General features: G+C 48.3%; 1 protein-coding gene and 1 pseudogene across 1 annotated transcript in view; one reads left to right on the top strand and one right to left on the bottom strand.

The window, feature by feature from the left end:
• TDRD9 (tudor domain containing 9) overlaps positions 1-12,845 on the top strand; it is a 75,117-nt gene that overhangs the window by 32,620 nt on the left and 29,652 nt on the right. The window contains exons 16-23 of the mRNA XM_045288044.1: positions 3,261-3,426; positions 3,537-3,600; positions 3,674-3,737; positions 4,037-4,081; positions 4,853-4,906; positions 6,826-6,942; positions 9,858-9,965; positions 10,680-10,780. Coding sequence (XP_045143979.1) covers positions 3,261-3,426; positions 3,537-3,600; positions 3,674-3,737; positions 4,037-4,081; positions 4,853-4,906; positions 6,826-6,942; positions 9,858-9,965; positions 10,680-10,780 — 719 coding nt within the window. The remainder of the gene's footprint in view (positions 1-3,260; positions 3,427-3,536; positions 3,601-3,673; positions 3,738-4,036; positions 4,082-4,852; positions 4,907-6,825; positions 6,943-9,857; positions 9,966-10,679; positions 10,781-12,845) is intronic.
• Positions 12,158-12,845, bottom strand: part of LOC105978244 — a 3,238-nt pseudogene continuing 2,550 nt past the window's right edge.

Raw genomic sequence — 12,845 nt, 5'->3', positions numbered from 1 at the left:
CTTGATCGATAATTTGGCTGGGTAGAGTATTCTTGGGTTTGCGTTGTTTTCCTTCAATTTTTGGAATATGTTACTCCGCTCTCTCCTCTTCTTCATAGTTTCTGCTGGTAGGTCTGAGCATATTCTTATTTGGGAACCATTATATGTGATTGCTTGTTTTTCCATAGCTGCTCTCATGATTTTCTCCTTTTCCTCAAAGTTGGATAGTTTAACTATTATGTGCCTTGGTGACGTCTTCTTGGGATTCAGTCTGATTGGTGCTCTTTCTGCCTCCTGAATGGTTGCCTGGTTTTCATTCATTAAGCTGGGGAAGTTTTCCTCCAAGAATTCTCTCACTATTGTTGCAGATGACTTCTTTGTGTGTCTTCCTCGAGTAAGCCAATAATTCTAATGTTGTTCCTCTTCATAGCATCAGAACATAGCTCTTAGGTTTTCTTCAGCTTCTCTGATGATTTTATTAGATTTTTGTTTGTGTTTGTTAATGTCTGCTTGGCTGTCCTCCAAGTCACTGATGCGGTTCTCTGCTTCCTTCAGTCGATTCTCGAGGTCTGTTTTCTGCTACTGGTTTTTGTTATCTCCTCCCTAAGCTCTCGTATTTTCCTTCGGTGTATGGCCTTTATCTCCTCTATCATTTCATCCTTTTTCTGTATTGTTTCCCTCATATCCTGTATGACTCCAAACAGCATTCTGAAATTTTCTTACTGTGGCAGATCAATGTTTTCTTCTTTTATGCACGTCTTTAGGTTCAGGGCATCTTCTGCCATTGACTTTTGTTACGCCTGGTTTTTTTCGTTGAGTTCGTTGGGGCTGATGGCTGTTTTGCGTTGAGTTGTTTTAGAGGAGCCAGGTGTCATTTTCCAGGGAGTCGAAGAGCACTGGTTCTCTCTGGGAGACTTGTAGGAATGCTTCTTTGAACTGCCTACAGCTAATTTCACTATGGAATTAGCCTTCCACTTTATCTTCCTGTGGCTTCCCTCTCAGGGTCGTGCCCCAGAAGGCTGGTGGGTTGCTTGCTTTGTTGTAGAACACTGCAGATGATGGGTGGAATTGCCTTGGCCAGATAGATCACTGCAGAGTTTGGGAAGAGGTTCCTGCAGCAGCGTGGAACATGGGCGAGTCTTGGCCAAGCTGCCTTAGGCTGTGTGAGGCACTAAGGTAGGCGGGAGGAAGTTCCAACAGGAAAAATAGGAGCTCTCCACATGTAGTATCCCCTGGTGGAGGGCAAGTGGGCTTTCCCCTGACTGGGGCTGCCTGCACAGGGTGGAGCTCACCTAAGTGGGTGTGGGGGGCAGGTGAAAATGCCTTAGGCTAAGGGCAGTGGTGTGTGTGAGAGAACAGGGAAGAGACAAAGAGGGAAAAAGAAAACAAAAAAATAAGCCCGCTGAGCCTGGGTAGGGATAGAGAGAAGAGAGGGAAACAAAAGTAACAATGTAGCTGAGCCCTGATTCCAGCCCTTGGGGCTGCAAGGGTTTAGTTTAATCCCTGCCCCAAGGCTGCAGCAAACTGTGGTTGTGTTGAGATTAAGCCTCTGCGCTTGCTCCAAATGGTCCCGGCTCCGGCCAAGACAGTGACAGGGCTAAGGTCAAACCCTAGCTGCCCTCCACTGTAGTAAGCCCAAAGCCCCCAGCTCCTCGAAACCTTGTGGATCTGTGCCTACTTATCTTTATGATGCTCCTCCTGTGATCCAGAGTGTTGAATTTTCCTTAGTAACTCTTCTGGGCTGATTTCTGTGGAGTCCCTCTGGTATGTTACTCAGTCGCCATCTTCCTGGAAGTTCCTCTATTAAACTTTTTCAATTCAAAATATTTTAAAACATTTTCAGTTGCCTTGTGGTAGTTACATAATCTGGTGTCAATTTGAGGATTAAGAGTATAGGGGTGGAGTCTAGCCTGTCAATCAGAATAAAGCCAATGAGGGCTCTGTGTGGACATGGCCTTCTCCTGAGGAATTTGGGAACTCCTGTATTCCTCCTTGGAGGCGGGAGACACTCTCTCTCTCTGCTCACTCCCTGCAAGACATCCTTGTGGAGAAGACACATGGAGAGAGGGCTGATGGAGCCAGAGAAGCCATGTGGAGACCCCTGCCAGCACTGAAATGCATACAATGCCACTGGATCCACAAGACTTCCACCCACTGACCTGTGATCTTCCTGCGTTTGGCATTATTGCATGTATTTTGTGAGTCTCACGAGGACTTTATAGATTGGTATCGGACATATGGGCTGATATCAGACTTAGGGAGTTGATCTCGATTGGGCTGGGATGTTTTCTTAATGTACAGTTGCTCTGTATATAAAGTTCTTTCTTATACACATGTGAGTGTGTATGAAGTTGTTTCTCGAGTCTACCCAGACTAACATGCCTCATATGCTTGTGAAAGTTGGATTTTGAGGAAGGAAGACCGATGAAGAATATAGATGTAATTGAATTATGGTGAAGAATATTGAATGCTCTGTGGACTGCCAAAAGAACAAACAGTTCTCTCTGGGAAGAAGTACAGCCAGAATGTACCTTAGAAGTAAAGATGGAAAGACTTCACTTCATGTACTTTGGCCATGTAATCATGAGAGACCAGACCCTGGAGGAGGACCTCATCCTTGGTCAAGGAGATGGAGAGACACAGTGGCCGCAATGAATCTCCGAGGTAGAAAGGGGAGCTGTGTTGTGGTCCATGGACGTCCAATATGAGTCATCTGTGTTGATGGAGGATGAGCAGATCTATGATGGTGTCTGAAATGTTTGAAGTGAGTTTCTGTGGTCCCAACATGTTGGAATGATTTATTTATGAACTTCTGTTGCTCAGCTGCCCGAGGTCTGTGATGTCTTTCTGGCCTTGAAAGTCAGCTGGACTGTGATGTTTGACCTTTCCTTCTGGCTCCTGCATGGCTTCTGTCGAGTGCACTTTGTGTGTGTGTGTGTGTGGTTGAGTAGGCTTTGGCCAGGATTGACAGGCATCGTGTGATCACTGGTGTCCTTATTTACCCTGTGCATGCTGTGCTTGTGAAGCCATGAGTTATGTAGACCTCTGGGGAAGTTTCCATGTTCCACCTGAAAAGAGGGACCTGGGTCCTGTGTTCCACCGTGGAAAGGAAAGTGACTCTGGCAGTGCCCCATTTTAAATGCGCTGGGGTCCCTTCACGGCCGTATTCACCAATATTGGCTTGTTTTTTGTTTTAAATTCTTGCTCCCTTGCCCCCTTGAAAACAAACTTGGGGGACAAGTGCGCCGAGCTTGCCAGCAGTACTCACACACCTTCTCCAGGTCGGTGCTCTGGCCGTCAGTGGTCAGAAAGAGGGCGAGAACCCCCATGATGGCGAGCTGACCTTCCTGGGCAGGCTCCTTGCCCAGCTTCCTGTCAACCAGCAGCTCGGTAAACTCATCGCCCTTGGACACGTGTTCGGCTGTCTGGACGAGTGTCTCATCATAGGTGAGTGTCTGTTCCCAGAGCTGCCGGTGCTGCTCAAGGTGGGGGTGGGGTGTTTGTTGGGTGGGTAGGGGCCACTCTGACTGTTGGTGTCCTCTCTGCTCTCTCACCAGCGGCTGCCCTTTCTCTGAAGAACTTCTTTGCAATGCCTTTCAGACAGCATCTTGATGGATACAGGTGACTGACATTCATGCTTAAAAATGGCATTTCATTTTTGTGGTATCCAGTGACACGTGGTTTCTTTCTGTAGGAACAAAGTGAGTTTCTCCGGTGACAGCAAGAGTGACTGCATTGCTCTGGTTGAGGCGTTCAAAGTAAATTTTCTGTGGTGCAGTTCTGGGGTGGGGGGGGGCAGGGAGGGGTTGCCAGGAGGGCTAGTTAGTTGATATCTGGCCACAGCACTATGGGGCAGGGAACAGGACTGCATTGCTGGTTTATGGACATCCAGCATGAATGCCTTGGCCTGGGGGGGTCGGGCTTTATGAAACTGTCGGTAACCTTTGCTGTTTCAGTGTTCTATGGTCCAGAGGGGTTGGGGTGATGTATGTAGGAAGCACATTTAATTGGTGAGGGAGCCATGGCTACCTTTTTAACCAGGGTTGTTGGTGCTTAGACTTGGCAGGCTTGCCGGCGGAGCGGAGAACTACGGCACCCCAAGGTAGGTTTCTGCTCCTTGTCTGTCCCCGCAGACCTCAGGTCTGAGCCGAGGCTCCTGGCCGTTGTCTGGGAGCCACAGGCTGGGTGCCAGTGGGTTGGTCCCTTGGCAGAATGCCCAATGTCTGGCCTTTGCGTGTGCTCCTGGGTGGGGCCCAGGTGCAGTTTGGTGGGCTGTTCGCTTTCCGAGGCCCCATGGGTCTCTTTCCTAAGTGTCCACCTCGCTGGCTCCAAGTGCTTACTGCCTGGGGTGTGGGTGGGGGTTGGTGAATGTGCTGGCTCAAAATTAAGAACTTGCATCCTTTCCCCTGATACCGTCAGTTGAGTTCTAGACAGAAAAGAAGGTTCACCCCCTGGCCCCTATTTTCTTTCATCCTGGTCAGGGCTTCATCTATAGTGTGACTTTTAAACTGATTGGCTTCAAAAGATTGCTGACAGGTCTGTGTGTGGGAATTGGGAATGCCTGATAGCTCTTGGCCAGGTTTCCCAATGAGGCGATGTTCTTTCTCCCCCCTCCCCCTGCTGCCTATCGGTGTCACCTGTCAGTCAGCTTCCCCCTGGGATACTCAAAGGGGCAGGCTGCTGTGCTGGGCAGTGGAAGACTTTGTGGGAGAAGGGTGGGCACTGTGTCCACTGAAGTAGAGTGAACTTGTGGCCATCGTGACACTTGTCGAAGAGATGGAGTACAGGTGTGTGCACTTGTGAGCGTAGCCCAGTGGAATCCTAATGTGTTGCAGTTGTATTAACTGCAGACTTGGCTTCTGTGTGTTTAAAGGATGAACTTGACTGGGGACGGTTACATTACATTCAAATCAAGAGAATCAGAGAGGTAAGTTATATTTGCTTTGACTAAGGCGGGGTGGGGAACATCAGCCCTGTGGGCTCAGAATCCTCAGTTCCAGCTAGCCTCACCCACCTCCCAAAAGAGAAGCAGTTCCAGCCATCACACTTGGGGTGAGTTCATGAAATGTTGGACCATGCTGGCCCTCAAGTAGCCCTGGCAGAAACAAGGTTTCCCAGCCCTGGACTAAAGGATAGCTCTGGGGACCAGCTAGACGACAGTAAGCACGGTTCAGTTTTGGTTTATAGCTAAAGATAACAGACTTTTCCTAGAGCTGACGCCACCTTGTGTTCTTGCAGTAACCTGACCTGATTATGCTCCCTTTGACAATGTGGCGGGATTCTGATGGATGGTGTTTTCTCTGGAACGGTTGTGTGTGGGAGTAAAGTGTGTTTGTTGCCCGTGTGCCTGTGTACTGTTAGCCTAGGCTGACTGTGGGCTGCGCTGCCTCATAGGATGTTTTGATGCCTGGGGCCAGGTTGAAGCCGCTGGTAGTAGCTGGCCCTAGTGAGTTTGTCGGATCCTGGCAAAGCTTGGGGCCCATGCTCTTGTATGGCTAGTGTTCCCAGGAGACCCTTCAGTTTCTCAGGGAGCTCCGGACCCTTGTGGAGCCTTCCTGTAAACACTCTTCTCACTTGAGGGCCTGGTGTCTGGGGATCCTCAGGGGCCCTAGGCACAGCTCTCAGGAGTAAAGGGACCCTGTTACTATAGCAGCTTGGGTAGTGCCTGGGCTTTCCTTGCTGATGATGCTTCCTGGTTCGATTTGTACCACATTCTGGTCTGTTTTCCCACCTTCCTGAGAACTTGCTCTTAAGCTGATTCAGACACTGATTCCTCTGTGTGTGTGTGTGTGTGTGTGTGTGTGTGTGTGTGTGTGTTGGGGAGTAGGGGATAGAGAACGTCAGGGAGGATTTGAATGGATTCAGTTTTTCTCCATGAACATGGTTCTCCCACTTCTCTTGCGTTATTATGTCCTAAACCCTGCTGAGGCCAGTAGTTAAATCCCTGAATGCTTCCAGTCTTCCTCATTAACAGAAGTACTTTAAGCCATGGCTTGTGTTGTGTCAGCGCAAGCCTGACCCCAGCTTCTGGTGTGGAGGTGCAGGCCCCCAATGTCTCTGTGTCCAAGTTGTGATCACAGTGCCTAACTGCTCCCTCTGACAGAAGAGGCCCACAGAACAGTGCTTGGTCATTTGCAGATACAAAGGCATTTTTTTTCTGTCCCTGACCTCATGGGTCATCTCTAACTTCGTTGCCTGGTGGAGTGACTGAAAGCACTGTGCCAAATTCTCCATTGGTTTCCAGAGAATTTGTACATGGCTGCTGTTGCTACTGGAGAAATAGAGGGCTGATGGGGGTTCACGCCCCGTTCCCTGTTCCCATTTCCCAGGTTCCTCCCACCGTGGGTCTTAGTTTCTTTCCCGCCCCCCCACAGGTATGGTTTCTGTGGCTTCATGACCCTGTGGGGACACATGATGTGTGACCAGTGTCTTGGACACGTGGAGTCCTGTGTGCTCATGTGCTTGTGTGGCCGATGTGCCGAGGCTCGGTTACAACCGGGTGCTATCTTTTCCTTTCCGAGGTCTGTTTCCCTGTTGGTCCCTCGGCTTGTTTTCAGTCACAGGGCAGTACACATCCCTGACAGAGGTTTGGATAGTGTTTAAGGATGGGAGGGCACACCCGCTGGTGATTATTTCTATGCTCGTCTCACAATGTTGTTTTGTGTGTGTGTGTGTGTGTGTGTGTGTGTGTGGGTGTGGGTGTGGGTGGTGCGTACAGTGTTGGATCCTGGATGGAGTCTTCTCTAATAAGGGACTGTTGGTGCATTGAGACCAAGACTCCCCTGATCGTGTGCTTCTCTCAGTCTGAATAACATGGGTCCTGAGCCATCATAGTGTTTCCCATAGGTGGCTGAATTATATGAAGAGCTGAAGACTCGGATCTCACAGTTCAACATGTGTGTGGATTCTCGAAGACCCGCCCTGGACCACGAGTACATCTACAAGCAGCGGTTCATCCTCCAGGTGTGTGGGGCTTCCTGGGCACCTCTCCTGGTCCTTTGTTCTCACAGAGACCAGACACCACATGCCTCAAAAGATCCTGTAGGACCAGAGGGGTCACACTGTGTTTGGAGGCCAGGACGATATGGTCCTTGTGTCTCAGATCCCATGTAACTAAGCAGGTGGTCCTGGATGCCTGCTAATGACGGGGAGTTGTTTCCCTTGGGTGCCAGCTGTTCCTGCTGCTTCAGGAAAAACCCTTTAGCTGTAACTCTGGAGAAACAGAAATGCTGTCGGTAGAGTTGGGTGTTTGTAGCTGCTTCCTTCCACGACTGTTAACTTTGGAGACCACGAGCTCAGGCTTGTAGCTTGTGGTGTGGGGTCTCCGGATTCTGTGCAGGAAGTGCGTTTAGAAAAGGCCAAAGGAAAGCAAATGGACAACGATGAAGGAAAAGAAATGAAGGAGAAATGTCAGAGGGCGGTTGGAGAAGACAAAGTAAATCATTATGACAAAGCATGAAGAGATCTGGAGTTAGAAAACAAGAAGGGAAGAATTCACTCAGCATTTCTCAAGATTTGAATACAAAACAAGCCTTGGGTTCCAACAATGAAGATTTCTGAAGGCAAAACATTGAACAGTACAGGGAGCATCAAAAGAAGATGCAAGGGGGGGGGCAGATGCATTAGAGTCACAGAACCATACAGGAATCACTGTGCCAAAAAGAGCAGGTTCAGTGCTGAGCCTTTACCACAGGTAGCATATGATGGGGAACCAGTGGCATGGAGGAGGAAGTCCAGGCTGCACTGACGACACTAGTTGAAAACAAAGCTCCAGGTATTGGTGGGATACCAATTGAAATGTCTGACTGACCGATGAAGCACTGGAAGCACTCACTGTGCCAGGAAATTTGGAAGAGAGCTACCTGGCCAATGGCCGGAAGAAATCCATTATTTGTGTCCATTCCAAACAAAGGTGACCCAATTCATTACTTGAAATTATCAAACGTATTATTAATAATTACACATAAGGAAAAATGGTTGCAGCAATACATGGACAGAGACCTGTCAGAAATGTAAGTCATGGAATGATGAATATCATTGTTGATAATCAGATGGGTCTTGGTTGAAAACAGTAAATGCCAGGAAGATGTTCACTTGTGTTTTATGACTATGTAAATGCATTCAACTGGATTATAACAAATTACGCATAACATGTGGATAATGGAAATTTCAGAAAACATGAATGTGTTCATGTGGAATCTATACATAACACCAAGAGGCAATTTGAAGCAGAACAGGGGACTGCTGTATGATTTAAAATCAGGAGTGTTGTGTCAGGCTTGTCTCGCCACCATATAGATTTAATCTGTGTGCTGAGCAAATTCATTAGAGACGCTGGACTGTATGAAGAATGCAGCGTTGGAATCGGAGGAAGACTTACTAGCTGTGACGTGCAGACGAAACGGCCTTGCTGGGTGAATAAAGAGCAGGAGGACTGGCAGCACTTAGTGATGAAGACCAAAGAATGCAGCTTTCAGTATGGAGCTCACCTCACAGCAAGACAGCCAAACTCCTGCACGGAGACCAGCAAACAACATCTTGGTCAACAGAGAAAAGATGTCAGTTGTTAGGGATTTCATTTTATTGGGATCTACAATAAATGCCTGTAGAAGCAGCAGTCTAGAAATCAAAAAACCGGATGTGATGTGAGGGGAAGAGTGCCTTTGGAGTTCGTTCCACCAGGTCAGACTGTTAATCATGCTTTCTATTTAGAGGTTCTGCAAAGATTGCATAACAGGGTGCCACAAAAAAGGCTTGATTTGTGGCAGACAAATCAGGGGGACTGGTTTTGCCACCATGACAGTGCACCTGCTCACACAGCCATCTCAGTGCTCCAGTTTTTGGCAAGAAACAGCGTGCTTAGCTTGCCCCATGCACATTACTCACCTGACCTTGCTCCCTGCACATTCTTTTTGTTTCTGAGAATGAAGGAGAACATAAAAGGACAGCAATTTGATGAAATAGGTGAAGGAAAAAACGAGGGAGGTGCTGTCACCCATCCAAAGAGATGAGTTTGAAAAATGTTTCCAAGAATGGAATCGCAGATTTGACAAATGTATTCAGCTTAATGAGTACTTTGAAGATGATAAGATTGCTTTGTAAAAAACCTAAAATTCATTGCTTTGGGGTTAAAAAAAGAGGAGTTTTTTTGGTACCCCCTCGTATATTACTTTGGGCAAATGTTAAAAAAGCACAGGTGTCCCTAAAGATGAAGGTGCGCCAGACTAAAGCTGTGGTACTTTCATTGCCCTGTAAGCATGTGACAGCTGGACCAGGGATAAGACAGGCCCAAGAAGAATCGGAGCGTGGCACTGTGGTGTTGGCGAGGATTCTGGAGTGCACTGGAAGAAGCACAATCAGAATGCTCCTTAGAAGCGAGGATGGCATGACTTTGTCTCACTTATTTTGACCTGTTACCAGTAAGGCCCAATCCCTGAAGAAGGACATCATGTGTGGTAAAGGAGAGGGGCAGCACAAAAGAGGAAGACCCCGCAGGAGGAGGACTGACACAGTGGCTGCAACAATGGGCTGAAATTCATAGCAGCAGTTGTGAGGAAGGCACAGTGTGGGCGGGCTTGGTTCTCTTGTACCTAGGGCCCTTATCAGTTACGCTGTAAGTTGTATGTAACGTGTAAACCAGTGCCGTGCACCACATTGTGCAACCAAACCACCACACCTGTTTTCAAATGCTTGTCCCCCTCCCTCCCCTCCCCTGACACCAAAGCTCAGTACCCCACCTGGAACAGCCCGGTGACTCCCTCCCGGGGCCCTCTAGCAGACTGTGAGTCTGTCTGCTGCTGGTGCTGTGGGTCCGAGGGGGTCATGCAGTTTTAGAACAGTGCGGCCAATTAGGCCTCACAAATGTGTGCCTTCTCCAGGTTGTTTTGGCAGGTGCTTTTTATCCAAACTACTTTACTTTCGGGCAGCCCGATGAGGAAATGGCAGTGAGGGAGCTGGCCGGCAACGACCCAAAGACAACCGTCGTGGTAGGTGGAGTAGATGGACATGTCGGGGTGGTCTCCCATGGAGGCAGCTGGCCGATCCAGAACCTGCATCCTGGTTCTTCATTGCCCTTGAGGGGCGTGAGGGTCTTGGCTTACCTCACCTTGTGTGACTCTGCAGGCGGGCCTGCTTGTTCTGCGCGCACTTTGGTCCTGCTTTGCCTTTAAAGGGAGCCTTGCTCAGGACTGGTGCCCCCTTTGGTCATGTCCTGTTGAAGTGTTTGGGGCACTTTTCCATATGTTTAAGGACATTTCTTTAATTAACAGCCTGATTTCACATCAAGTAAAACAACCGGCTGACAGCTTTGAGCTGAGGCTCAGACCCGTGACGCCCTGGCCTGTGTGCGGAGCAGAACTGTGGGGAGAGGGTCTTAGCCACTTGGTGCCTGATTGCAGACTGAGGGCCCTGGGGAGAGAGCAAGCTGCCTTCTCGCTGAGAGCTGGCCTGCAGCTCCTGCTATAGAAACGGTTGGAGTCGTCAGCATAGTTATTTTAAGGTCAAGGGAAAACAGAAAGCCTGGTTTTGCTGTATTAGATGGTTGGACTGTGTGAGCAGGGCCGGGTTAGCCTTTATTTAGCACCTGTGGAGGCTGGTGGCCCTGCCTGCTGCTGCCGTTGAACCAGCAGGTGCTGTGGGCTCTGAGTGCATGCGGACGGTGTGCTGCACAGCGGCCATGGCGGGCTTGGGTTGTCTTGCAGCTGAAGCACATCCCTCCCTACGGCTTCCTCTACTACAAGCAGCTACAGTCGCTCTTCCGGCAGTGCGGCCAGGTCAAGTCCATTGTGTTCGACGGGGCAAAGTGAGTACAGCATGGGCATCGGTGTGAGTCACGTGACAGAGCCATTGCATTTTCTATGTCCAGGAAGGAAGTCAGTTCTTGAAACGGCTGCCCTGTCCTTAGGTCTCACGTGCCCCTTCGGGCAGGTGTCGGCACTTGTAGTCATCCCTTCCGACTAAGCGTACCACAGCCTCTGAGCTCTGAGGGCTCAGTGTGGGGCTGGCCCTCAGGCAGTGAGCACCACTGACCACACGCTGGGGCTGCGGAAGTCCGAGCTGCCGGGAGAGACTGCTCCTGGTTGCTCAGACATGCTTGTTCTGGAAGGCTCCCCATGTTGTTGTCTCCACAGAGGGCACTCCAACCCCAGCTGCCCACCTGCCGACAGACCAGCTTGCTTTAAGCACATGGGGTGGCCTGGGGTGTCACTGTATGTTTCCATTTCCCAGAAAGAGTGGTCATTGCCAGAAAGGACAATTTACAATTTTAAGTGGATTTTTTTTAATTAAAAAATAAAAGTCCCAGCGTACTGTACGTTTTTATTTAACTTACAAAGCTTGTAAAGCTAGTCAGTAGGACCGTTCATTGTCTTTGTCAGTGTCCAGTTCAGTCACCTTGAACACACGGAGTCCGTTTTCAGTTTGGATGAATTCCTCCCAACATGTGAGATTGCGTTTCTAAGATTAAGATACTCGTCTTCTTTGTAAGCATGTGAGTGCCTCACAATACAGTTACAATCCTAGCAAGCAAAACTCGAGTCAAGCTCACTGCCATTGAGCCATATCCAAGGGTAGAACTGGCCCCCTGGGTTTCCGAGACCTTGACTCTTTGTAGGAGCAAGCCTCATCTCATGCCCACTGAGCAGCTGGTGGGCCTGCACTTGTGGTTAGCAGTGTGGTCCCCTGTGCTACACGGCTTTGCAGTGTCTTAGAGTGGACTTAGAAACAACTGCGGGGCTCAGGCTCTGGTCAGCCTGCCGCAGCGTTGCAGAGAGCTGGGCTCCGAGTTACTGAGATGGCGCCACTTATGAAAGTGGTCCCTCCAGGCCTACTCACGTGCCCGCCTCCTCGTCTTTAAGCTGTAAGTTTTATTGTAAAAGATTACCATAAGGTTTTAGAGCAAATTTAGCTGATATTCAACCCACTTTATTTATCCTTTAACCATGGAAGGATTAAGCAATGACAGTGTTTACTTGCAATCCTAAACAATGTTATGTTCATTATGTTGCCAGTTGTTTTGCTTTGTGGTGGAGAAAAAGAGCTCAGGCGTGAATCTTTGCTCCTGTCCATATGCTGGTCCTGTAACACAACTTTAATGTGAAAATGTTTCTGATACTTGGACAGTTTCTGTGATGGGCAGAGAAAGCTCGAGAAGAGTGACCCACGTGGATAGTCTTGACAGTCAGGAGCTACGATCTTTCATCCATTGCTTGATCTGTTTCCATATCTGGTTATATTATCCTCTACCTCTGCTGGCGTGTGGCTGGATCGCTGATGCACTGTTTCTTCCATGGAGGATGCCAGGCTTCTTCATACAGAACTTGAACATTTTCATACTAAATATTGTCTTTCAGTTTCTTAATATAACCTCTTCTTTCAAGTCTTTTATTCAATACACTGTTATCTGTTCTCAGAACAAAACTGTAAGAAACCAGTGTTCAGGGAAGAAACAGTAACCATGGTAATCAGTAATAACCCCACCTTCTTCTATTTGGTTTTCTAACTCATCAACTACTCTATCTTCATCTAAAATGGGGCAACCATACTCTTCATTAGCTAAATCACCCACATGAATGTATTTCAGTCCTGATATATAAGTTTTTTAATTTAAATCATTTTCTTGGGGGCTCATACAGCTCTTATCACAATCCATCCATCGTGTCAAGCACATTTGTACATTTGTTGTCATAATTTTCTTTTTGTCTTTTTAATCGTTTTATTAGGGGCTCATACAACTCTTACTACAATCCATACATACATCAATTGTGTAAAGCACATTTGTGCATTCATTGTCCTCATCATTCTCAAAACATTTGCTCTCCACTTAAGCCCCTGGCATCAGGTCCTCGTTTTTTTCCCCTCTCTGCCTG

Source organism: Echinops telfairi, unplaced genomic scaffold (genome assembly GCF_000313985.2).
Source record: "Echinops telfairi isolate 266 unplaced genomic scaffold, ASM31398v2 ScPeMD7_18;HRSCAF=68, whole genome shotgun sequence".
Taxonomy (NCBI): Eukaryota; Metazoa; Chordata; class Mammalia; order Afrosoricida; family Tenrecidae; genus Echinops; species Echinops telfairi.
Note: the sequence above shows the minus strand (reverse complement) of the source record. Positions and strands in the feature narration are given on the sequence as shown.